General features: G+C 43.3%; 1 protein-coding gene across 1 annotated transcript in view; it reads right to left on the minus strand.

The window, feature by feature from the left end:
• The window catches only part of ALDH7A1 (aldehyde dehydrogenase 7 family member A1), a 79,079-nt gene that overhangs the window by 15,823 nt on the left and 38,915 nt on the right, over positions 1–24,341 (minus strand). Inside the window, exons 10-13 of the mRNA XM_007527767.3 lie at positions 18,990–19,031; positions 14,720–14,814; positions 3,976–4,060; positions 1,149–1,255 (exon numbers count right to left, since the gene is read on the minus strand). Coding sequence (XP_007527829.1) covers positions 1,149–1,255; positions 3,976–4,060; positions 14,720–14,814; positions 18,990–19,031 — 329 coding nt within the window. The remainder of the gene's footprint in view (positions 1–1,148; positions 1,256–3,975; positions 4,061–14,719; positions 14,815–18,989; positions 19,032–24,341) is intronic.

Here is a 24,341-nt window from a genome sequence, read left to right on the forward strand (position 1 = left end):
GACACTGGGTTCATAGTGGTACCATTAAGAAGGGACAGGTTTTATAAGTAGAATCAACAATTTTGTTTTAGTTCCACTAACTTGTAGCATTTTATAGTCAGCAAGAAAAGTTGCTTTCTGGGCCATCATTATAAGGTGGTCAGAGTAAATTTGAATTAACAAAGTTCTACCTTTCTTAGCATTAAAAAGCCTGTGCAATTCTATCAATAGGCCTTCTTTTTGAAGTAAATAAATAAGTAAAGAAACAAACTGCCATCTTACGCACAGTGATAATACACTAGACTTCTGTTGTATTTGTGAGCAGGGTTATCACTGGGGCTCAGTGCCTGTAGGGCTCTACCAGTCCTGGCAGCAGTTATAGTCTTTCCTTTCCTTTAGATAAAAAGTGAGAGATAGGGAGTCAGGCTGTAGCGCAGCGGGTTAAGCACAGGTGGCGCAAAGCACAAGGACCAGAGTAAGGATCCCAGTCTGAGCCCTGGCTCCCCACCTGCAGGGGAGTTGCTTCACAGGCAGTGAAGCAGGTCTGCAGCTGTCTATCTTTTGCTCCCCCTCTCTGTCTTCCCCTCCTCTCTCCATTTCTCTCTGTCCTATCCAACAATGACAACAATAATAATAACAACTACAACAATAAAACAACAAGGGCAACAAAAGGGAATAAATAAATATTTTTTTTAAAAGTGAGAGACAGATGATCTGGGAGGTGGCGCAGTGGATATAGCATTGGACCTTTAAGTATGAGGTCTTGAGTTCAATCCCTGGCATCACATGTACCCGAGTAATGCCTGGTTGTTGTTTGTTTTATTTCTCTCTCTCTCCTGCTATCTTTCTCATTAATAAATAAAATCTTTAAAAAGAAACTGAGAGACAGAGTGGCAGAGAGAGAAGGAGAGACACTATAGCATTGCTTCACTGCTTCTGAAGACCCCTTTCTGCAGGCACTTTCACGTCGTGGCCGGTGGCTCAAGCCCACGTCCTCACGCACTGTAACATGTTCACACCAGTGGGTGAAACCACCTGGCCGCCTCCTGCTGTCATTCTTCAAAATATGCATTTCTTCTTATAACAGGAATTGGGAGAAAGTTGACAACAGTGAATCATGTGCTTCAGCAAAGTGTACCTGTCACTAGTAATGCCAGAGCTTTTATTACCTTGCCACCATAGACCACTGTGCCACCTTCTTTCTTTGCTTCTTCCACTGCTCCAAGAAACATGCTCACTGCCTGTTTGGTGTGGAGTGGTCCGTACAGAACATTGGCTGCAGAAAAAAATAATGTTCATTTCGCCCTAAATAACATCCATTTTTATTACTATAACAGCTTCTCCCCCCCCCCCACACACACACACAAAAGTAAAAATAAATCAATCTATTCATATATCCTTTCAGTTTAAAGCATTTTTCTATAAAGGGTCAAATGTGTTTTTTTTTTTAATAGATTTTATTTATTTATGAGAAAGACAGGAGGAGAGAGAAAGAACCAGACATCACTCTGGTACATGTGCTGCCAGGGACTGAACTCAGGACATCATTTTTGAGAGTCCAAAGCTTTATCACTGCACCACCTCCCGGACCACTAAAGGTGAGGCACAGATGGTTTTTTAAAAAATATTTATTTATTTCCTTTTGTTGCCCTTGTTGGATAAGAGAGAAACAGGGAGGAAGAGAAGACAGAGAGAGGGAGAGAAAGGTAGACATCTGCAGACCTGCTTCACTGCTTGTGAAGCAACCTCCCTGCAGGCGGGGAGCTGGGGGCTCAAACCAGGATCCTTACACTGGTCCTCACACTTTGTGCCATCTGCATTTAACCCGCTGTGCTACTGCCCGACTCCCCAGACAAATATTTTATGCTTTGTATTACTTAGCTGGGCTCTGCCATTATACTGTGAAAGTAGCCACAAGAACATATAAAAAGGGAGTATAGCTATGGCCCCCATAAAACTTCCTTTTGGGCTGGGGAGATAGCATAGTGGTTATCCAAAAAGCCTTTCATGCCTGAGGCACCAAAGGTACCAGGTTCAATCCCCATTACCCCCATATGGCAGAGCTGAGCAATTGTCAGATTGCGCATCACGGCAGAGAGGAGAGATCAGTAACTCATGGTGTAGCGGGAACGTAAATCTTTATTCATGCTGACACCCCAGGGTTGGGTGCTGGCACAGCGGGTTTAGGCCATGTGGTGCTAGCAAAATGGCCGCCTCCTGCTATACACACCAGCCCTTCTCTGGGTCGGGATGCAGAAGAGAAAAGAGAGCGAAACTGGAACAGCAGCTGGTTTTATAAGGTAAAAACCGGAAGTGGCAAGTTGGAAACAGAAATGGCTAGGTTAGGGGGTGGAGAGAGGCAAAAGGCATGCTGGGAAGGTGAAAGCATCCTTAGCAACTGTTGCTGTTGCGATGGTTTTAACTGAATTAGCAATACCCTGAGGAGATAACGTGGTGGGGATCTTTCAGGCAAAACAATGATTATGTAAGCAGAGCAGGGGGGGCTGGCTTTAAGGCCCAACAAGCAATGCTGTGGTTAGGGAAGGGGGTAGGGGGGGAAGCAAACAACAAATTTCCTTTTCAGAAACAAGTGGTAGGCCAATCTGCTCTCTTAACTCCTGGTTTAGAGGAGTGGCTAGCAATTATTCAAAGCACTATATTAAGAATATAGGGGCTTTGGGGGGGAGGACTAGACAGCATAATGGTTATGAAAACAGATTCTGTGCCTGAGGTTCCAAAGTAGCAAATTTAATCCCCCACACCACCATAAACCAGAGTTGAGCAATGCTCTCGTTAAGGAAAAAAAGAAAGACAGAAAGAAAGAGAGAGAAAAAGGAAGGAAGGAAGGAAGGAAGGAAGGAAGGAAGGAAGGAAGGAAGGAAGGAAGGGAGAAACAAACAATCTAGGGCCTGCTAATTCATTTTAGGGTGATCATTCTGTATGAACTTCACAGGCTCAGCAGCTGGTACTCAATTCTCGGGGGGGGGGGGGTGATGCTATTCAATGCATGGTTGTGAGAAATCAAGAGCAATAAAGGTGATCTCAGGACAGAGGAAGAAGAATGATTTAGTAAGGCCTCCGTCAGGAGGCAACAGAGGACCAGCTGTGGGGAGAGCTGAGTGAAGAGCATTTACAACAGAGAAAATGGCAGGACAGAGCTTGAAGTACCTGGAGCACTGAAAGAAGATGGAAGAATCAGTGGTGCACAGAAAGTGGCAAGGGAAGAGGCGCAGCCAGATTACAAAAGACCATGAGTCTGCTGAAGAGGAACATGAAGGACAACTGGGTTTTAGTCTAGAAGCAGTAAGAACTGGAGTGGGTTGACAAGGATAATGGACTGTGTGTTAAAAAACCATTCTGATTACTGGGGAAGACAGGAGTGGAAGCAGCAAAGCCAGCTGACTCTTAAAAGTCTTTCTTGGGGGAGTCGGGCAATAGTGCAGCGGGTTAAGAGCACATGGTGCGAAATGCAAGGACCGGCATAAGGATCCCGGTTTGAGCCCCCGGCTCCCCACCTGCTAGGGAGTCGCTTCACAGGTAGTGAAGCAGATCTGCAGGTGTCTGTCTTTCTCTCCCCCTCTGTCTTCCCCTTCTCTCTCTATTTCTCTCTGTCCTATCCAGTAATGACAACATCAATAACAACGACAAAAATAGTAATGACAACAACAATAAAACAAGGGCAACAAAAGGGGGGAATCAAATAAAAAATAAATAAAATTTTTTTAAAGTCTTTCTTGAGAGAGGATGCAGTAGTTGGATGAGGGTAATAGCAGTGAAGAGAGAGACATCAAATGTTTGAACACCATTCTGCAGGATTACCCAGCAGCCCCACATCAACTATCCAGGATCCAGTATCAGTAACTGAGGATCAAAAATGTTACTAAAAATACCCAAATCTCAGGCCTCTCAAAGAAAAAAAAAAAAAAAAGATGGAGGACCAGAACAGTTATAATACCAGTTATCAAAAAGGAACAATACTAAAAAAAAAATACTCACAATCCCATGGGTTCCCGACACGAATCTGTGCATAGGCCTTTTGAAGTCTATTTACAACATCATCATGGATGCTTTCATGTAAAAACTGAGTAAAAAGAGAAACATTCAAGGGCATGGTAAAATAAAAACGCAAACTTGTTAACAGTGTAGACTTTTTAACAGTACTCACAACTCTCAATAGGTTTTGAAATATTGTGTTGTCTAAAAACATAAGAAATCACATCTTTGTTTTCAATTATATAATTTTAATATCAGTGACATGAAGATAGTAATTTCCTCTGTGCGGATATTAGAATAAAATCAAAAACCATGTCTTACCAAATGCCTAAAAATCTGGCAAAACTTCATAATTAAATTGTGCATATTTTTGTTCTAGAATAGTGTATTAATAAGCAAGGAAACTCAAGTATGCCCAACCTTACCCTGTAACTATGTGTATGTCCACAGTGAACATATACAATGGCCTGATAACCTACTTCTGTACAACCATATGACTTGACCTCAGCTCAAGAAGGTCTCCAGAAGAAGCCTATCTCAGATAAGAAGGGTCCCAGGGATTCCCTCTGGTATCTATCTTGTCAGTGGCGGAGGTGAGCTAGTCAAGCCATTCATTCTCTGGGTTATTCTCTGCCGGGATAGCCTGAGGGTACTTCTTCCCGAGCCGGTGCTCTCTGGGTTGGAGAGAACTCAACTGGAGCTGATCTAGGCTGCTGTGTGGGAGAGGGATCAGGAAAGCGTGCTGCACCAACTTCCGCAGGAGATACACTCTGGAACTCTCGGAGCCGGAAAGCAATTTCCAAGTGTCTTTAATCAGAAGAGCAGCTGTTTTTATACTCTCCAAGTAGGGTGGAAACAGGATGTGATATAGAGAGGGTGGAGAGAAAAGTGACTGGTGAAAATCAGAGTGTGACAAGGAGGGGGCGGAACAGGCGAGAATCCTATGACTGAACCACCAATGCCCTGGAGTGCTTTATGTAAAAGTGATTTATGTAAATAGACCAAACCTTTGGATCAGTAAATCCCTATATAGGCATATGGATAAGAAGAAGCCAGGGGGAGATGGCAACTACCCAACATCTCCCCCTTTCTTTTTAACTTTTTGCCATAGTATCAGGAGTGTGGGGCACTTTGTGAGGCAGGGAGACTGATAAGAGGCACACCTTTTTTTTGGGGGGGTTCTACTGTCCCTCCTTGCTCAACCTCTCCGTGGAGAGAGAGACTAACAGGATTGACACACCCCTCAGGCTCAAGCCCTTCCAAGCTCAACCATATCCTCACAATTCCCCAACATCTTCCTCTTACTTAATGGCCATATATAACTGGGTCAATGTCTGTAAAAGGCTTCATCTCTGTCAGGGGAATAGCAGTGTAGGGGTGAACGGAAACCTGTTGGGAAGAAAGCAGAATGATAGTGTGTAAGTGTCTTTAAAAAGAACTAGCACAAGACGGAGGGATAAGTAAGAGTAGCAAGAGACAGAGTGAGCCTGATGGGTGGAGGAGTGGGGGCCTGATAAGCCGAGGGGCTAGAGGGGTGATCTGGCATTGCAAAATCCCGAGTCAGCCTGCTACAGTCATTCTTCAAGAAGTCCAGGAGTATAAAAGGAGTGTCTAGCAAGTTCTATAGAAGCATCAGTCCAATGTCAACAGCCAGGAAATAAATGCCACACGTCTATCTTGATGGAGGAGGACGGCCACCGGAACTTTTCTTCTCTGTAGAGAGTGACCTGGAACCGCCAAAACATGATGGGCGAAACAGAAGCAGGAAGAGCAGACACCGATGGTTGAGAGAAAGGCAGTAGGAAAGTCTTGTCCTTCGGAGTCTGTGAATCAGGTTCTCCAGATCGTGTCAGGTCACATCATGGGTTTCTGGGGATGGCTGTAATTGTGGGTGATGTCAGAGGTCAGGGGTCCAAGATGGATTTCTGGGGATTCTATATGAGCAGATGCTTCTTTATGCGAAGGCTTGTCATAGCTGTAGTCAATTACTTATGAAAAAACTTTGTAACAAATTAGAAGTTTACTACAATTGATAACTCAATGATTATAACTGGTTTAGGTATCTTTATAATTTTGTGTAAAGGTCATCTTACGTGACCTCATGTAGCAGTCTTTATATAGCAAAGTTTTCATACCGAGTTTAAGTTACATATATTGATTCTTGACTATTTTTACATTGGGTTTTTAAGCAAACTCAGGTTACTAGAGTTAACACATTTTAGTGACATTTTTTTTTTTTTTTGGTACATTTACAATATCAGATTGATGCCAAATTTGTTGTGGATTAATTTCCACAAGATAGCTTACAGGACATTTTTGGGGGCCCTCCAAAAATGTCCTGTATAGAGAATCTGTATTTTAACTTAGGAGATGAAGAATTGTCACATTGAATATTTAGAGTTTTACCTTAAACACTCAGTTACTTAAATGAATTGATTTTACCTCTTCTCGTAAAAATGTAACTTCGAAGTTACAATTTAACTGTTAAGTTAATGTTTACCAAACTTGAAACACGCATATTAAACATATAGTTTATAACACACAGGAGGAGAAAAACTTGTAAATAAGATATATCATTTCAAATGTGAATTTAGAACTACTGTCATAGTTGAACCATCTTTACTCACACAGTTTAAGACTAAACATTTCATATTGGTATCAAGACTTAAAAAAGAAATCAAAAGGGGGAATGAATAATTTATGGACTGTTTCTGGACGTCTCCAGAAACCATGGCTGCGTCCAGCCGTTTGATATAAAGTCAGTTAACTTTCAGAGTACTCTGAGCACAATGGGTCATACAAAAATTTTGGTCACTCAACTCACTCAATTTTTTTTTTTTTTCACTCACTCACTCACTCACAAAACACAACTGGCCAGTCATAGCATAAGACATTCATTCGGGGGGGGGGAGAGTTCTGTGAATCAGATTTTTTTTTTTTTTTGATTCTGCCATGCTGTATTATGGATCCTGGGGTGCATCCTGTAGCCAGTCCTCTTGCAGCCAGTCTTCTTGCAGTGTTTCTTGTTCTTCAGGGATATCAGCACCATCATGTGGGTATTGCCGGACATGGCGGGCAGGAACCCAAACAGGCTTGGAGTAATTTTGTGGAAAAATACATGCGAAACCCCTCCCCATAGTCAACAGGGGGTCAGGTCCTTTCCAAATTTTATCAAGTGGGTCTTTCCATTTGACTTTAATAGCTGGGAGAGTGGGTGGTGTTTGCCAATGAAGAATTATAGGAGGTTGGTCGGAGTTTTTGTAAATATTAAAGAGATTTAATGTAGTTAAGGCTTTTGCCAGCTGGATATTAGGGGGGTACATTTCCCCTTTTTCTTTATTTAATTGAGCCTTAAGAGTTTGATGGGCCCTCTCAACAATGCCTTGTCCCTGTGGATTATACGGAATGCCTGTAGTATGAGTAATGTTCCAGAGGGAACAAAAATCTTTAAATTGTTTGCTGGTAAAAGCAGGTCCATTATCCGTTTTAAGTTGAAGAGGTAAGCCCATTACAGCAAAACAGGAGAGCATATGGCTTATAAGCTTTTTTGAGTTTTCTCCAGTCTGAGCTGTAGCCCACATAAACTTAGAGAAGGTATCAATTGAGACGAACACATATTTTTGTTTGCCAAAGTTAGGTATGTGGGTAACATCAATTTGCCAAAGAGCGTTGGCTTTTAAACCTCGAGGATTAACCCCTAGAGTCTGAATAGCAGGTGTTTTGATTAGACCTGCACAGGAGGAACATGTAGCAAGAATACGTTTTAACTGTGGCAGAGGAATATCAGGAAATCGAGCTCGAAGACCTTTAAGATTAACATGGGTTAGGGAATGAAAGTCAGCAGGATTAGAGACAGAGGCTAGGAGAATTCCTGTGGAGGCAAGGCGGTCAGCTGCAGCATTCCCTTCGGACAGGGGACCAGGAAGAGGGCTGTGGGAACGTAGGTGCTGAACATACAGTGGATGGGTTCGAGAACAGAGCATAGAGGCAATTTGAATTAAAAGAGGAGAAAGTGGGTTGTCATCAATTCTTACATAAGATCGAGCAAGCCATGGAAGTAAGTTAACAGTATACACACTGTCAGAAAAAAGGTTGAAGGATTCTGGTACAGCTTTTAATGCAAGGAAAACAGCATAAAGTTCTTTGTACTGAGGGGAATTATCAGGAAGTTCAGTAAAGAGAGGTTTGGGGTATTGCTGGTCTGGATAATATATAAGGGCAGCAGCTCCCTTTTTTCCACCATCAGTGAACACTGTAGGAGCAGAGGGGATGGGATCTCGAGAGAAAAGTTTAGGTACTAGTAGAGGCAACAGAGGTAAAGAAGCTATGAAATTATTAGAGGGAAAATGATTATCTAATTGTCCTGGAAAACCCATTAAACTTATGGCAAAACGAGAATGGTGGCGTATGAGCCATTCTGTGTCAGTGAGAGAAAAGGGAAGAATGATTGAATCTGGTTCCCTTCCTAAGACCTGAACCGATCTGTTTCTTCCTTGGCGAACCATAAATGCTAAGGCATCAATCTCGGTAAGGAGTCTTGGAGCTCCGCCTACTGGCGTATGAAGCCATTCGAGAACGCCATGTTTCTGCCACAATGCCCCCACTACCGTGGGGGTGGAGTTAAAGATTAGAAGATTTACTGGAGAGGAGGGGGAGAATCGAACGAGGTGCATGTCCTGGAGAGCCTGGTTAACTTTTTCCAGAGCCAAGGATGCTTCGGGGGTTAACATACGCTTTGAGGAGGGCTGTTTGTTTCCTTTTAACAGATCGAACAGTGGTTGCAGGCAGCTCGTAGGCAGATAAAGATACTGCCTAAGCCAATTCAAATTTCCAAGAAAACTTTGTAAAGAAGCAAGAGTGAGATTAGAAGGAAAAGTAACACAAGGTTTTAAAGGACGAATCTGCGTTAGGGAAATCTCTGAGCCTAAGAAAGATATTGGAGGGATTAGCTGTATCTTCTCAGGAGCTACATTAAGTCCACTTCTCTTTAAGGCAGGGATTAGAAAATCACGTAGGGCGGAGAGATCTGTATCTAATTCTCCCCATATTAACACGTCATCCATATAATGAAAAACCTTAAGGCCCTTATGAATATATGGAAAAAGGGCAGATTTAACAACCTCTTGACAAATAGTAGGACTATTAGCCATGCCCTGGGGCAGTACCACCCATTCAAATCTATCGGCAGGGCTGGCATTATTAATAGAAGGAACAGAGAAAGCAAAACGTTTACAATCTTGTGGGTGTAAGGGAATAGAGAAAAAACAATCCTGTATATCAATAGCTATGACTGGAATTCCTGTGGGAATTGCGGAAGCAAGAGGCAAACCCCTTTGGGGGGAGCCCCAAACCTGCATGGTTTTATTAACTGCACGAAGATCTTGGAGGAGGCGCCATTTTCCTGAGCGCTTTTTAATTACAAAGACTGGAGTATTCCATGGGCTCCGAGAATGACGAATGTGTCCCAACGATAACTGCTCTTGGACGAGTTTTTTTAAAATTTCTAGCTTCTCCCTAGGCAAAGGCCACTGTTCCACCCAGACAGGCTCATTAGAAAGCCAATCTAAGCGGGGAGTTCTGTTACGAACAGTGGCAGTTAGTATTGGGGGTGCTGGTTGGGTCTAGCAGTCTCACAGGAGTGAGTGTGGTGTCCTGCAGAGGTGTCTGAGGATATCACTACATCTAAAGATTCCAGCAAGTCTCTTCCCAATAAATTGGTGCTTATATCAGCTATTAAAGGCTGAAAGCGTCCGGTAGTCCCTTCTGGATCTTCCCACACAAGGGAATCTCGTGTGCGGAATGCCTGAGTCAATCCTCCAACACCATGTAAGCGTGGTCCTGGGAGGAGTTCCCAACTCTGGGGAACCTCTGCTTGTCTTAATATTGTCTTATCTGCTCCCGTGTCAATCAAACACTTAAAAGGAATATTACCAATCTTTACTGTCATAGTTGGGTGACCCCTTTCTAAAACAGGGGTGGTCCATAAAATCTCAGGCTCTGAATTCGAGCTGTTCTCTTGCTCCAGCCGGTTATTTCTATGCTGGAAGTTCCCACATACCACGGGTTCCTCCTTCTGCTCACCCTCTGTTATTGTTACTTGGCGTGGTGGGTATAGCGACGGATTGGGTCCCAAGCTGGGCTTCTGTTTGTGGAAGAAGGGCACAGCACCAAGCGGGCGACCTGCTTCCTTCCCTCTTGGGGGCGGGGCTAAGGGAAGCCCCATACCTAGTTTAAATCCCTGTTTACATTTGGCAGAGGCGTGCCATTCCTATGGAACCTTGACCAACAATCTCTCCTCCAGTGAAATCCTTTCTGGCATCTGGGACAAGGCATTCGTGGTCTCTGATTCCCTGTCTGGATGCGGGGTTGCCCTGATTGGAGGCGGGGTTGCCCTGACTGGAGGTGGGGTCGCCCTGACTGGAGGCGGGGTCGCGGTCTATTTTCTGGACATTGGTTACGCCAATGCCCTTGGCGACCGCACTGAAAGCAAGCTCCTTTTTGCTTATGTAAGGTAGCTGCATAGGCCTGTAACATAGGTCCTTGAAAAGAGCTTGATCTGAGATCCTGTGTAGCTAGAATCCAAGTATCTGGGTGTTCATTTTTAAGAGTGATACAGGCCTGTCGAAAATGCGGAAGCATTCCATCCCAGACTATGGATCGCAGTAGGAGAAAACGAGCGTCAGGATTATAAATCTTCCTTTCCAAACTCGACTGGACCCTGGCAATGAATTTAGCGAGGGATTCATCAGGTTCTTGTTGCAGGGAGAGAATGGGGGCTGAGGCTGCTCCCATGGGTGGTGTTAATCGCTCCCATGCTTTTAATGCACACAGGCGTACTTGATCAAAATACCCCGCTGGAAACTTGGCTTCCGCCTGTTGAATCCCTGTTTCTAATTGGCCTGTTCCAAACAATGCATCAAAATTACCCTCTGGCTGATTTTGAATATTTTTCCGCGATTGTTGTAAACATTCATCGCGAAAGAATGCCTCCCATTGCAGGAAGAGGGGGCCTGGGAGCGTAGCACGAGTCACATCTCTCCAATCTTGAGGGGTATTAAGGTTCTGAAGCAGGCCTTGTAAAATGGACCTGGTCCATGGGGCATGAACACCGTCATCTTTGATAGCCTGGCGTAGTTCCTTCAGGTCTGTGGCGGAATATGGATACCAGGCCTGAGGTTTTTGTCTATTGGGGGCAACATTGACCGGAAATGTGTGGACTTCCTCTGATAAGTGTGTAGCGGTAGGAGGAGTCACTGAAGTGGAAGCTTCTGGACAAGTGGCCGAAGAAGTGGTTTTGGAGGCTACAGGAGAATTCGGACATGTGTCTATCAAAACAGGGTGGGGTGAAGAAGCAGCCGTGGAGGCAGCAGGAGGTTCCGGACACGTTTCTGCCAAAATGGGGGTGGCCGAAGAAGTGGCTGTGGAGTCCAAAGGAGAATTCGGACACGTGTCTGCCAAAATAGGGGCCTCAGGGCAAGATGCCAAAATAGGGGCCTCAGGGCAAGATGCAGAGGAATTAGGGTGGGTCAAGATCACGACAGGCCTTTGCTTCTTCTTGTTTTTAAGGTGCTGGTTAAGTTCTATGATTACTTCCTTTATCTCTTGGACCTCAGCCTCTAGTTTCTTAAGCCTTTTGAGAGGTTGCCCTATATATCCCTTAAAAGCTGCTATGATGATCAACAGGATATAAGGTGAAGCCCCGAGAAAAATGTCCCAGATATATAAAAATTGTATACTGGAAAAAGAATGCAGGATTTGGAAAAGATTTTCCATGGTGGAAAGATCTCCGGAAAACAATAAAAAAGAAAAAAAAAATCACAGTGCCTTAACACAATATTGCAGATACCCAAAAGGTGTGTACTTATCTAAGATGTCTTCTTGTAAATCTGCTGCTTACGGGTCCCTGTTCAGGCGCCAGATGCCGGGATAGCCTGAGGGTACTTCTTCCCGAGCCGGTGCTCTCTGGGTTGGAGAGAACTCAACTGGAGCTGATCTAGGCTGCTGTGTGGGAGAGGGATCAGGAAAGCGTGCTGCACCAACTTCCGCAGGAGATACACTCTGGAACTCTCGGAGCCGGAAAGCAATTTCCAAGTGTCTTTAATCAGAAGAGCAGCTGTTTTTATACTCTCCAAGTAGGGTGGAAACAGGATGTGATATAGAGAGGGTGGAGAGAAAAGTGACTGGTGAAAATCAGAGTGTGACAAGGAGGGGGCGGAACAGGCGAGAATCCTATGACTGAACCACCAATGCCCTGGAGTGCTTTATGTAAAAGTGATTTATGTAAATAGACCAAACCTTTGGATCAGTAAATCCCTATATAGGCATATGGATAAGAAGAAGCCAGGGGGAGATGGCAACTACCCAACAATTCTCTATATGACAAAGACATTAACATTAAGAGTAAGTCATGCAAAGTAAGGACTACAAAAGCTGGATAAGGGCAAGGGACCAGCATACTTTAATGATGGTTCTTTTGCTTACTACCAGGCCACCTCATCTCCCCCGGCCATAGTCAGGGAGTCCTGGGACTCCCACACAGACATGATGGGCCTAGACCTCTAACAGATCCCTCTCTCCACTGTCACAGGTCATCTCCAGCAGGAACAACAATAATGGACCCCTTTGTGCACCCCTACAGGTCCTTGCCCTCACTGTGGATCAACAATGATAGGGCCTACCCCATTCTCTGAAGGGAGGTTGGGCCAAAGTCCTCTACTACTCAAGGAAGATGGGTCTGGCAATGGGTCCAGCCTAGAATGTTCCTAGTTATGACCACAGAATGTGAGCTATAGGGATACAGAGATTACACAGGCTCCTGCACTGAATGTAGGCCCCGGGTCAAATCAATGGGGTTTACAGTTAAAAGTATTTATATAATTTTCCCATATTTGGGAGCTACTCTCTTCTATTCTCTTCTCTGATCCAGCTTTCTAGTCCTGTTTCTAACCCTGATACTATCTCCCCAGCATGTTAGCTATTGGGCTCAGGAAAAAATTAGTAGTCATTGGTCACCTTGGGAAATACCTAAACTACTAACTTTTTCCAAAATGGAGACCCCAAATCTCACCTTTTGTGCCTTTAGGCTCCAGATTATTCAACAATTTGTTCTTTGTATCTTAATGCTTTTTCAGACACCAAGTTACAGATGCTACCATGACACCAACCTGAATTCCCTGGGTAGAAGACCTCACCAGTGTATCCTGGAACCTCATCTTTCCAGAGCCCTGCCCCACTAGGGAAAGACAGAAACAGGCTGGGAGTATGGACTGACCTGCCAATGACTATGTCCAGAGGAGAAGCAATTACAGAAGCCAGACCTTCTACCTTCTGCACTCCATAAAGATCCTGGGTCCATACTCCCAGAGATAAAGAACACAGAAGCTGTCAAGGGAGGGGACTGGATATGGAGCTCTGGAGGTGGGAACTGTGTGGAAATGTACCCTTCTTATTCTATGCTTTTGTCAATATTTCTATTTTATTTTATAAGTAATTGTTGTTTTTTTTTAAAAAAAAAAAGGCTTAAGTCATGGAAAGCTATGTAGTACTACAATGTTTATTTTTTTCTTTATTGGGGGATTAATGGTTTATAGTTGACAGTAAAATAAAATAGTTTGTACATGCATAGCATTTCCACAAAACAAACAACCCCCACTAGGTCCTCCTCTGCCATCATGTTCCAGAACCTGAGAGACTTTTACTTTGGTGCAGTGCACCAACTCCAATCCAAGTTCTGCTTAGTGTTTTCCCTTCTGATCTTGTTTTTCAACTTCTGTGAGTGAGATCATCCTATATTCATCCTATTCTTTCTGACTTATCTCACTGAAGATGATTCCTTCAAGCTCCATCTAAGATGGGTTGAAGGTGAATTCACCATTTTTAATAGCTGAGTAGTAGTCTATTATGTATATATATATCGCAACTTTAGAATGGGCTTTTCTACCTGCCAATGAACTCCATATGGAAACTGATTTGTGCATATAAAGTATTTGTTGAAGAGATAAGACAAATAAAAGTTGGGTAAAATGAACACTGAACTTTTAAGCTACTCTTGTTTCCCATACCATAGTTTACCAAAAAATGGATTTTAGAGTACATTTTCCTTCCTAGCATTAAGGGAATAAATGTTTTTGATAAGAAAAAAAATTATTAAACTACAAATACTTTATAAACATCTTAGCTCAGATTTTTAATAGAGAATTTTATTTTATTTTTTATTATTTAATTTTTTTTTACCAGAGTACTGCTCAGCTCTGGCTTACAGTAGAGTAAGTCAGGGTATTGAATTAGCTAATAATTCTCAAATGTTTCCATTTGTTTTAGCTTATTTTACCTAAGTGGCATTAGTCTTTAGACATATTCTATATGTTGGTTTGACAATAGGGTTCAGCTCCTGGTTCATCTGTAATCGTAGGGGTTTTGCATGAAAGGATTGGTGGGGGCAGGGGGAGGTGGTAAGACTGAGTCTCTGGCTGACTGGTAACCTCCGCCATGAGCAGAGAAGTGAAACCAGTAGGGTCAAGTATTTGCTGATCCCTGGAGTCCTTCTCTGATGCCTCCCTAACAGCAGATGTTGTTACAAAGTGGTGCCGGAAGAGAACAATGTAGAGTAGGCACACTGACTGCCTCTTGCTGCCACTCTACAGAACCTTTTCTGAATTTCTCAAGTTCCTCACCATTTCTACCACTGTGCCAGATGACTTTACCCCCAACCTCCTGAAATATACAAGGTCCCCTGCAATACACTCACCAGTCGCCTTGCAGTGGTACACCTCTGGCCAGCTGTCCCCACGGCTGCGAAGAGAGCTGATGGAACGACTAAGCTGAGGTCTGCATCCTCAAACGCTTATGGAAGCACAAATACAAAAAAAAGTCCATCAGTGGGACCAAGCAGGTAAGAAGGTACAAACTATCTGGTATAAAAGAATGCTACTAGAAAGCACACTACAGGTGAAATAAAATGTTCCCCAACTCTACAATGGACAGAAAGGCAGGTCCACCGGGCCAGCATTTGGCAAACTTAGGGAACTAGGAGTGTAACCAACCAAGTTGAATCTTTTCCTTTCCCTGAACGTAGCCAACCAAATTGTATGTTTCATTTTGTATTCACTTGCATCTTGGCAGCTGGGATTGGGTGTGGAATGTAACCAATCCATTTCATCTTTCGCTTTACATGCTCCTCGATGACTAACGAGACCAATCCGTTCACACATTACCCTTGTACCTGAGCACACCTGACTGGTGCACCTTGTAACCAATCAAAATGTACCTTTTCCAAAACCACCCTGTAACCAATGCAGGCCTGTCGGGCTTGAAGAGCATATAAGTGGCTTTCCAAATCATGCAAAGTGTGCAAGGGGTCAGCAAAATAGCTCACTTGGATAGTGTGCAGCAAAATAGCTCACTTGGATAGTGTGCTGCTTTGTCATTGTGTGTGACCCAGGTGTGAGCCTGGCCTCCACTGCATTGAAGGAAGCTTCAGTGCTGGTGTTTCTTTCACAGTCTCTCTTTTTAAAAAGTAAATTTTAAAAAGGATGTACAGTAAGGACTTAATTTGGGAGTGGGAGTATATGCAGATACCTATCACAGGGAGATGAGACACTGTACTCACGTACTGTACCCAACTGTACTGTAAACCAATATTCTACCCCAATACATTGATTAGGGAGGGGGCATAGAGTGAAAGAACATCAGACTCTCCCTGTAAAACAAGCTTGTTCTCGTTGGAGAGTTTTCTTCCAAGGCAGATCACCTACTCTATGAAAAGAGAACAACCAGCTCTGTGGTCTTTGCCTGAGAATATGTGTAAAGAATCTCTTGTCTCTGAGTTTTTCATCTCTCTGACACTGATCCCACAGTGTGCTTATTATACCTCCTCTGGAACTCACTGAGTTTTCTTCTCCAAGAATATCATCTTCTTATTGGTTTTATTCATCTCCAGTCTCTACCCTATGCCCCCCCCTTTTTTTGGTACCTGCTTCAGTGGCCCCAGAGTTAGAAGAACATAATAACCCTGCACTAGTACCATGAGTAAACCACATTCTCTGTCATCATCTATACCCGCACCTCCACAAGTCCACATCTTTGAAAGCCTCTTGCTGTCATTCCACAGAACCTTTTCTGAATTTCTAAAGTCCCTCAGGATTTTTACCCCTGTGCCAGATGAATTTACCAACCTCATGGAATAGCCTAAAATGCTCATACACAAGGTCCTTTGCCACTTGCTGCTCCTTGGAAAAGAACTTCCAAATTCATCTCTATTTTTGACTATTCCTGTCTCTTCTTCTGCCCCCAAAAGAAAAAACTAGCATTCTTCACAAGGTCAACATTATTATTATTATTATTATTACCACCACCACCAGGGTTATCACCGCTTGACAAGTGCCACATCTCCCTCCCTCCCTTCCTTTCTTCCTTCTTTCCTTTCTTCTCACTCTCCTTCCTTCCTTTCTCCCTTCCTACCCCCTTTCTTCCATCTTCCTTTCCTTCCTTTTCATCTTTTTTTTTGATAGAGAAATAGTAAGAAAGGGAGAGATAAAAAGGATGAGAAGATACTGCCAGCCTTTCCACCGTATGTTTCATTAACTCTGTCTAAAACAAACCCATCACAACATACTTCCTAAACTTCTGGGCTACATCATAAATAGGCATTTAAATATGAAGGTGATAGCAACATACAAATAAAGCAAGTTATAGGGTTGGAGAGATACTGCATCAGGGAGGATAACTGCTTTGTCGTTTGCTTGACCAGGCACATCACATGGGAGTACTACAGCACTGGGGGAAGGTTATTGCTATGGTGTCTGTCTGTCTGTCTGTCTGTCTGTCTCTCTCTCTCTCTCTCTGTCTCATTCTACCTAAAAGTCAGCCAGAGTGGTGAAGCCATGGCCATTAACTCCAGTCCACCCCCCCCCCAAATAAAAGATAACAAATTTTGCTGTATGTCACAAAATCAATACTTCTCAACCTACCAATTTCATTACATCAGCCAGCATCACACTGGTAGATGACTTGATTTTGTGCAAAATAATAGTATAGAGAATAACGTAATTTTCAAATCTATAGGAAAGAGATAAAATGCCTTAAGGAAATGTTCTTTCTAAAGTAGAGCACTCAAAGGGCCAGGTGGTGGCACATTTGGCTGAGTGCACATTACAGTGCACAAGGACCTGGGTTCAAGTCCTGGTCCCCGCCTGTACGGGGAATGCTTTGCGAGTGGTGAAATTAGTGGTGCAGGTGTTTCTCTGTATCTCTTCCTCTCTACCCGTTGCCTCTTGATATCTGTCTCCATCCAATAAATAAAGATAATTTTTTAAAAAATTTAAAAAAAATAAAACACTCAACATTCCACTGAAGACTAATGCTTTTAAAATCAAAAGAGGGGCCAGGTGGTGGCACACCTGGTTAAGCGCACACATTACAGTGCACAAAGACCCAGGTTCAAGTCCCTGGTCCCCACCTGCAGAGAGAAAGCTTCACAAGTGATGAAGCAGGGCTGCAGGTGTCTCTCTGTTTCTCTCACTCTCTACCTCCCCCATCCTCTCAATTTCTGTCTGTCTCTATCCAATAATAAATAAAGAAAAGAAAAAGAAAAGAAATCTAAAAGACTCAGTTATCTCTGTCATCATGCCACTATATCTCCTTTTTTTTTCTTTACAGCAGTGGGACCTCAAGCACATGTGATTTCATCATTCCTGAGACATTTCTTTTTTCATCCTCTTTATTTCTGATAGAGACAGAGAAGGGAGAAGGGAGACACCACAGCACCACTCCACCATCTGTGGAGCTTCTCTAGGGTGACAGGGCACTGCCATGTGGTGCTAAGGTCTGCAACTAGGGTTCTGAGCCTGGTGAGGTGTACATACTGTCAAGTGAGCCATCTCTTGGCCCTCCACTAAGTTCTACCTCAGAAAGAAAAGAAAATATGTATTAATTTATGACGGAGAGAATAGAGCATCACTCTGGCACATATGATGCTAGGAACTCATACTAGAGTCCAAGCCTCCTTATCCACTGTGATACCTTATGGGCCACAGAAATAAAATCTTTTTTTTTTTTTTGTCTCCAGGGTTATTGTTGGGGCTCGGTGCCTGCAATATGAATCTACTGCTCCTGGAGGCCATTTTTCCCATTTTGATGCCGATGCCCTTGTTGTTGTAGTTATTATTATTGTTGTTGTTGGACAGGACAAAGCAAAATCAAGAGAGGAGGGGAGACAGAGGGGGAAAGACAGACACCTGCAGACCTGTTCACCGTTCGTGAAGTGACTCCCCCCTTGCAGGTGGGGAGCCAGGGACTCGAACCAGGATCCTTACATCGGTCCTTGAGCCATGTGCGCTTAACCCGCTGCGCCACCGCCTGGCCCCAATAAAATATATATTTTTTAATATTTATTTTCCCTTTTGTTGCCCTTGCTGTCTTTTTATTGTTGTTGTAGCTATTATTGTTGTTATTGATGTCATCGCTGTTAGATAGGACGGAGAGAAATGGTGAGAGGAGGGGAAGACAGAGATGGGGAGACAAAAACAGACACCTGCAGACCTGCTTCACCGCCTGTGAAGCGACTCCCATGCAGGTGGGGAGCCAGGGGCTCGAACTGAGATTCTTCCGCCGGTGCTTGCGCTTTGCACCACCTGCGCTTAGCCCGCTGCGCTACTGCTGGACTCCCCATAAATTATTTTTTAAAAATATTTTATTTACTTATTACTGGACGGAGATAAAAATTGAGAGGGGAAGGAGTAGAGAGAGATATTTGCATACCTGCTTCACCACTTGTGAAGCTTTCCTCCTTCAGGTGGGGATCAACGGCTTCAACCTGAGTTGTTGAGCACTGTAATGTGTGTGCTGAACCAGGTGTGCCACCACCTGGCCCCCACAAATAAAATTTCTAAACAAAAAAAAATCAGGTCTTACACACAACATAGAAAAAACAAGTTTCTAATAAGCAGGTTTTACATATTTAAGATAACTACTGTAAATACTGTGAACAGAAAACGAAACGAAACAAAAGGCAGACTTACCAATGATGGCATTGTTTCCTCCAAGTTCTAACAAACTTCTCCCTTTTAAAAGTACATACACAAAATTAAACACTTAAAGTTAAAATATGTTTTAACTTTAAAAGATAAAATATGTATTTTTTTAAATTTTTTTTAAAGTACAGTCACCTCCCCAGTGTTTTATTTTATTTATTCCCTTTTGTTGCCCTTGTTGTTTTATTGTTGTAGTTATCATTGCTGTCGTTGTTGGATAGGACAGAGAGAAATGGAGAGAGGAGGGGAAGACAGAGAGGGGGAGAGAAAGACAGACACCTGCAGACCTGCTTCGCTTGTGAAGCGACTCCCCTGCAGGTGGGGAGTCAGGGCTCGAACCAGGATCCTCATGGCGGTGCTTGTGCTTTGCGCCACCTGCGCTTAACCCGCTGCGCTACAGCCCGACTCCCAACATGTATTATTTTATCACAACAAAATTGCAATTATGTGCTCACTGTAGAAAATTATTTTTATTTAAAAAAAAAGCAAAAACTGGGTCAGCAACACAGCTCACTTGGATAGTGTCCCTTCTTTGTCAGACATGCAATACAGGTTCAAGTCTCAATCCAATTACACTAGAGAAAATTTTGATGCTATAGAAATTTTCTATATGCTTCTGTCTTCCTATCTGAAACAGTCAGCCCTGAGGCGTGAAGCCCCAGCGACACAACACAGCTGAAGGTTTCCTCCTACAGGTGGGGATCTGGGGCTCAAAACCCAGATCCTTGGGCTTGGTAATTTGTGTGCTACCAATTATACCACTGCCCAGCCCCCCACAACTAACTTTTCTTCTTTTTCTTTATTTATTTATAAAAAGGAAACACTGACAAAACCATAGGATAAGAGGGATACAACTCCATACAATTCCCACCACCAGAATTCCATATCCCATCCCCTCCCCTGATAGCTTTCCTATTCTTTATCCCTCTGGGAGTATGGACCCAGGATCATTGTGGGATGCAGAAGGTAGAAGGTCTGGCTTCTGTAATTGCTTCTCTGCTGAACATAGGCACTGGCAGGTCGATCCATATTCCCAGCCTATCTCTCTCTTTCCCTAGTAGGGTAGGGCTCTGGGGAATTGTAGCTCCAGGACACATTGGTGGGGTTGTCTGTCCAGGGAAGTCTGGTCGGCATCATGCTAGCATCTGGAACCTGATGGCTGAAAAGAGAGTTAACATACAAGGCCAAACAAATAGTTGATCAGTCATGAACTTAAAGGCTGGAATAGTACAGATGAAGAGTTGGGGTGGTCTCCATTTTGTAGATAGCTACAAGGCATATTTTAGTTATATTTCAAAGGGCCTGTGGCTATACTAGTTTTTGTTTTTTTTTCCTTTGAGCCTGAAATCTGATATACAGGTGGATCCAAGTTATTGTCTGGGGAGATGATGTCATGGCTATAAAAGGAACAGAAAGCTGGATCATGTTGAGGTGGCAATCGTTCCCAGAGACACACCTTACTAGGGAAAGAGAGAGGCAGACTGGGAGTATGGACCGACCAGTCAACGCCCATGTTCAGCGGGGAAGCAATTACAGAAGCCAGACCTTCTACCTTCTGCAACCCTCAACGACACTGGGTCCATGCTCCCAGAGGGCTAGAGAATGGGAAAGCTACCATGGGAGGGAGTGGGTTATGGGGATTGGGTGGTGGGAATTGTGTGGAGTTGTACCCCTCCTACCTTATGTTTTTGTTCATTAATCCTTTCTTAAATAAAAAATTAAAAAAAAAAAAAGAAAGAAAGCCGGATCAGGAAAGAGAGTAGCTCTTTTTATATATTTTATATGACATACTGAGTTTCACATAAGAAAGAGACTGAAGTCAAAGCACTGCTCTGGTACGTGTATCTTCAGTCATCACACCCAGAAGTTCAGGCATACAAGTCCTCAGTTCTACAGCTGAGCTATTACCCTAGTCGCCATTTTTGATCTTTGATCCTGCAAGCTTGCTGAGTTCATTATAATTCTAAGGTTGTTTTATTTTTGTTGTTGTTGCTAAACTTGATATATAACTATATATAACCTTAATTAGAGCAAACTCTATAGCAGATGAACTAACCAAATTTCATGCTGGGATTAGAGCTTAAATTCAACATAATAAAAAACTGTTAATATTATCCTCATACATCTCTTAAGTGAGCCATCAAAGATGCAAAATCATGTCTGTGATTCCTCTCAAGCAGAAATGTAAGTAAAACGGAAATGAGAGAAGGAACAGATACATGTGTTCTCTTCCACATTCACTGCAAGTCCTGTTTACTTTCTGAGGGGTTTTTTTTGTTTGTTTTTATTAATTTGCTCTTTATGTCTGACAAAAATTGATAAATATATTCAAAGGCATAGTTATTTTTGTGATATTTATTATTTTTTTTGAGAGGATGATTTTTTATCAGAGCACTGCTCAGTTTTGGCTTATGGTTGTGTGGGGGAATTGAACCTGAGACGTTGGAGCCTTAGGCAGGAGAGTGTTTGCATAACCATTATGCTATTTCCCCACATAATAAATATATCCAATATTGTTCCTCTAGATTTGAGAAAATGTTGTCTTTTGCAAATTACACTAAGTTTGCAATCTCTCTAATATTAAAAAACAACCCTTATTCAGCTTTTGTGGTCCTTACTTTTGTAAGGTTAGCTTTGGAGTGACTGAGGGAAGTGTATTAGGAGTAGGTGAGGAGGGTATCTAGGTCTAAGTAGAAACTATTTCATTAGGAATTTTATGGTGTCTCTTTAGGTCTTTCTACTTGCTTGCTTCATTTACTGACTCACTGCAAACTATTTTGCACTTTTGCTTTCAGGTATATATTTTGCCCTAATTTATAGACACATGTGAACATATGCCCTATCTCATGGGACCTGGTCTATATCTAGGTTTTGGGACTTCGTTAGGAAGTGAACCAGCTGAAGTGGAATTAGAGAATGCTATGAGAAAGGAAAGGTCTCACCCAAGTAATGAGGCTGAAGGGTTGACATTCCATGCCTGGCATCTCTGGACACAGTCTGAAGTGAAACACGCTGAGGTGGTACACATTGCCACCCCATCATCTGGGGCCCTAGTTGCGGAGTCCTGAGATTCCCACAGAGACATGATGGGCCTAAACATCAAATATATCACTCTGTCCATTGTCACTGTTCATCTCCATCAGGAACAACACAAGGCCCCATAGGACCTTGCCCTCAATGTGTATCAACAATGGTAGAGAACGTTCCATACTCCAAAGAGAGGCTGGATAACACTCTATCTACCACCTGAAAAAGATGGGTCCTGAAACTGGGGCAGCTTGGAACATTCCTACTCATGACCACAGAATGTGAGCTCAGATCTACAGGGATGCAGGTCACATAGGCTCCTAAGCTGAATATGGGCCCCAGATCACATCAAACCGATGGGGGTTATAGTCAACAATATTGATACACCTTCCCCATATTTGGGAGCTACTCTCTTCCCTGATCCAGCTTTCTAGCTCTTTTTCCAGTCATGACATCATCTCCCCAGACAACAACTTGGGTGCACTTGCATATCAGAGGTCAGGCTCAGAAAAAGACTAGTATAGTCATGAGCCTTTTAGAATATAACTAAATAGGCCTACTAGCTATCTTCAAAATGGAGACCTCAAATCTTCATCTGCACTATTCCAAACTTTAGGTTCATGAGTAGTGAACAATGTGTTTGGCTTTCTATGTTCATTCTTTTTTTCAGCCACCAGGTTCCAGATGCTACCATTATGCCAACCAGACTTCCCAGGGCAGATTGCTGGGAAATTGTGCCAATGCAGTCACATCTGCCATGTTGTCCCCTCAGGCTACTGCTAGTTCCCTGGAGAGTTGGGACATTCTCGGAGTGCCTGTTCAGCCATGTTGTGCCCTCAGGACATTGTCTATATCCCCGCAATATCTGGAGTGCTCTGGTTACTCCTCCCCCCTCCCATTCTCACGAGAGTTATCATCCTATCCTGGAGTGCTATGGTTACTCCTCCCCCTTTCCATTCTCACGAAAGCTACTCCTATAAAAACCCTTCATTTTCCGCACCTTGCTCTCTTGCCGGCGCTCCACTCTGGTGTTCAGACGCAGGAAAGGTTACTGCGTGAGGCGGCCATTTTCTCTACCTCCACGTGGCCCAACCTGCTTCTCTAACACCCAACTCTGAGGTGCCAGCGCGAATAAAGATTTGTATTTCCTCTTCGCTCCAGACCCTCTCTCTCTCTTCTCTGTGGCCCGCGCACTACAACATCTGGCTCTACAACATCTGGCACCCAACGTGGGGCACGAACCCACAACCCTGAGATTAAGAGTCTCATGCTCTACTGCTTTGCCATAAGCTTCCTGGGGTTTCCAGGACAAATAGATAACCATTTTCCTTCCAATAAATTGATAGCTTCTTTACCTCTTCTGCCTCAACTAGCACCTAAACTTTTCTCTCGAGATCCCATTCCTTCTGCTTCTACAGTCTTCACTGATGGTGGAAAAAAGGGAGCTGCTGCCCTTATATATTACCCAAACAATCTCCTAAACCTCTCTTTACTGAGCTTCCTGAGAATTCCCCTCAGTACAAAGAACTTTATGCTGTTTTCCTTGCATTAAAAGCTGTACCAGAATCCTTCAACCTTTTTTCTGACAGTGTGTATACTGTTAACTTACTTCCATGGCTTGCTCGTTCTTATGTGAAAATTGATGACAACCCACTTTCCCCTCTCTTGATTCAAATCGCCTCTATGCTCTCTTCTCGAACCCAACCACTATATATTCAGCACCTTAGTTCCCACAGCCCTCTTCCTGGTTCCCTGTCCGAAGGGAATGCTGCAGCTGACCGCCTTGCCTCCACAGGAGCTCTCCTAGTCTCTGTCTCTGATCCTGCTGATTTCCATTCTCTAACCCATGTTAATCTTAAAGGCCTTCGAGCTTAATTTCCTGATGTTCCGTTACCACAATTAAAACGTATCCTAGCTACATGCTCTTCCTGTGCAAGTCTCATAAAAACACCTGCTATTCAGACTCTTGGTGTTAACCCCTGAGGCTTAAAAGCTAATGCTATTTGGCAAATTGATGTCACCCACATACCAAACTTTGGCAAACAAAAATATGTGTTTGTCTCAATTGATACCTTTTCTAAATTTATGTGGGCAACAGCTCAGACAGGAGAAAGCTCTAAAAAGCTTATAAGCCACATGCTCTCCTGTTTTGCTGTGATGGGCTTACCTCTTCAAGTGAAAACCGACCGTGGACCAGCGTTTACCAGCAAACAATTTAAAGATTTTTGTTCCCTCTGGAACATTACTCATACCACAGGCATTCCCTATAATCCACAGAGACAAGGCATTGTCGAGAGGGCCCATCAAACTCTT

This window comes from Erinaceus europaeus, chromosome 2 (genome assembly GCF_950295315.1).
Source record: "Erinaceus europaeus chromosome 2, mEriEur2.1, whole genome shotgun sequence".
Lineage (NCBI taxonomy): Eukaryota > Metazoa > Chordata > Mammalia > Eulipotyphla > Erinaceidae > Erinaceus > Erinaceus europaeus.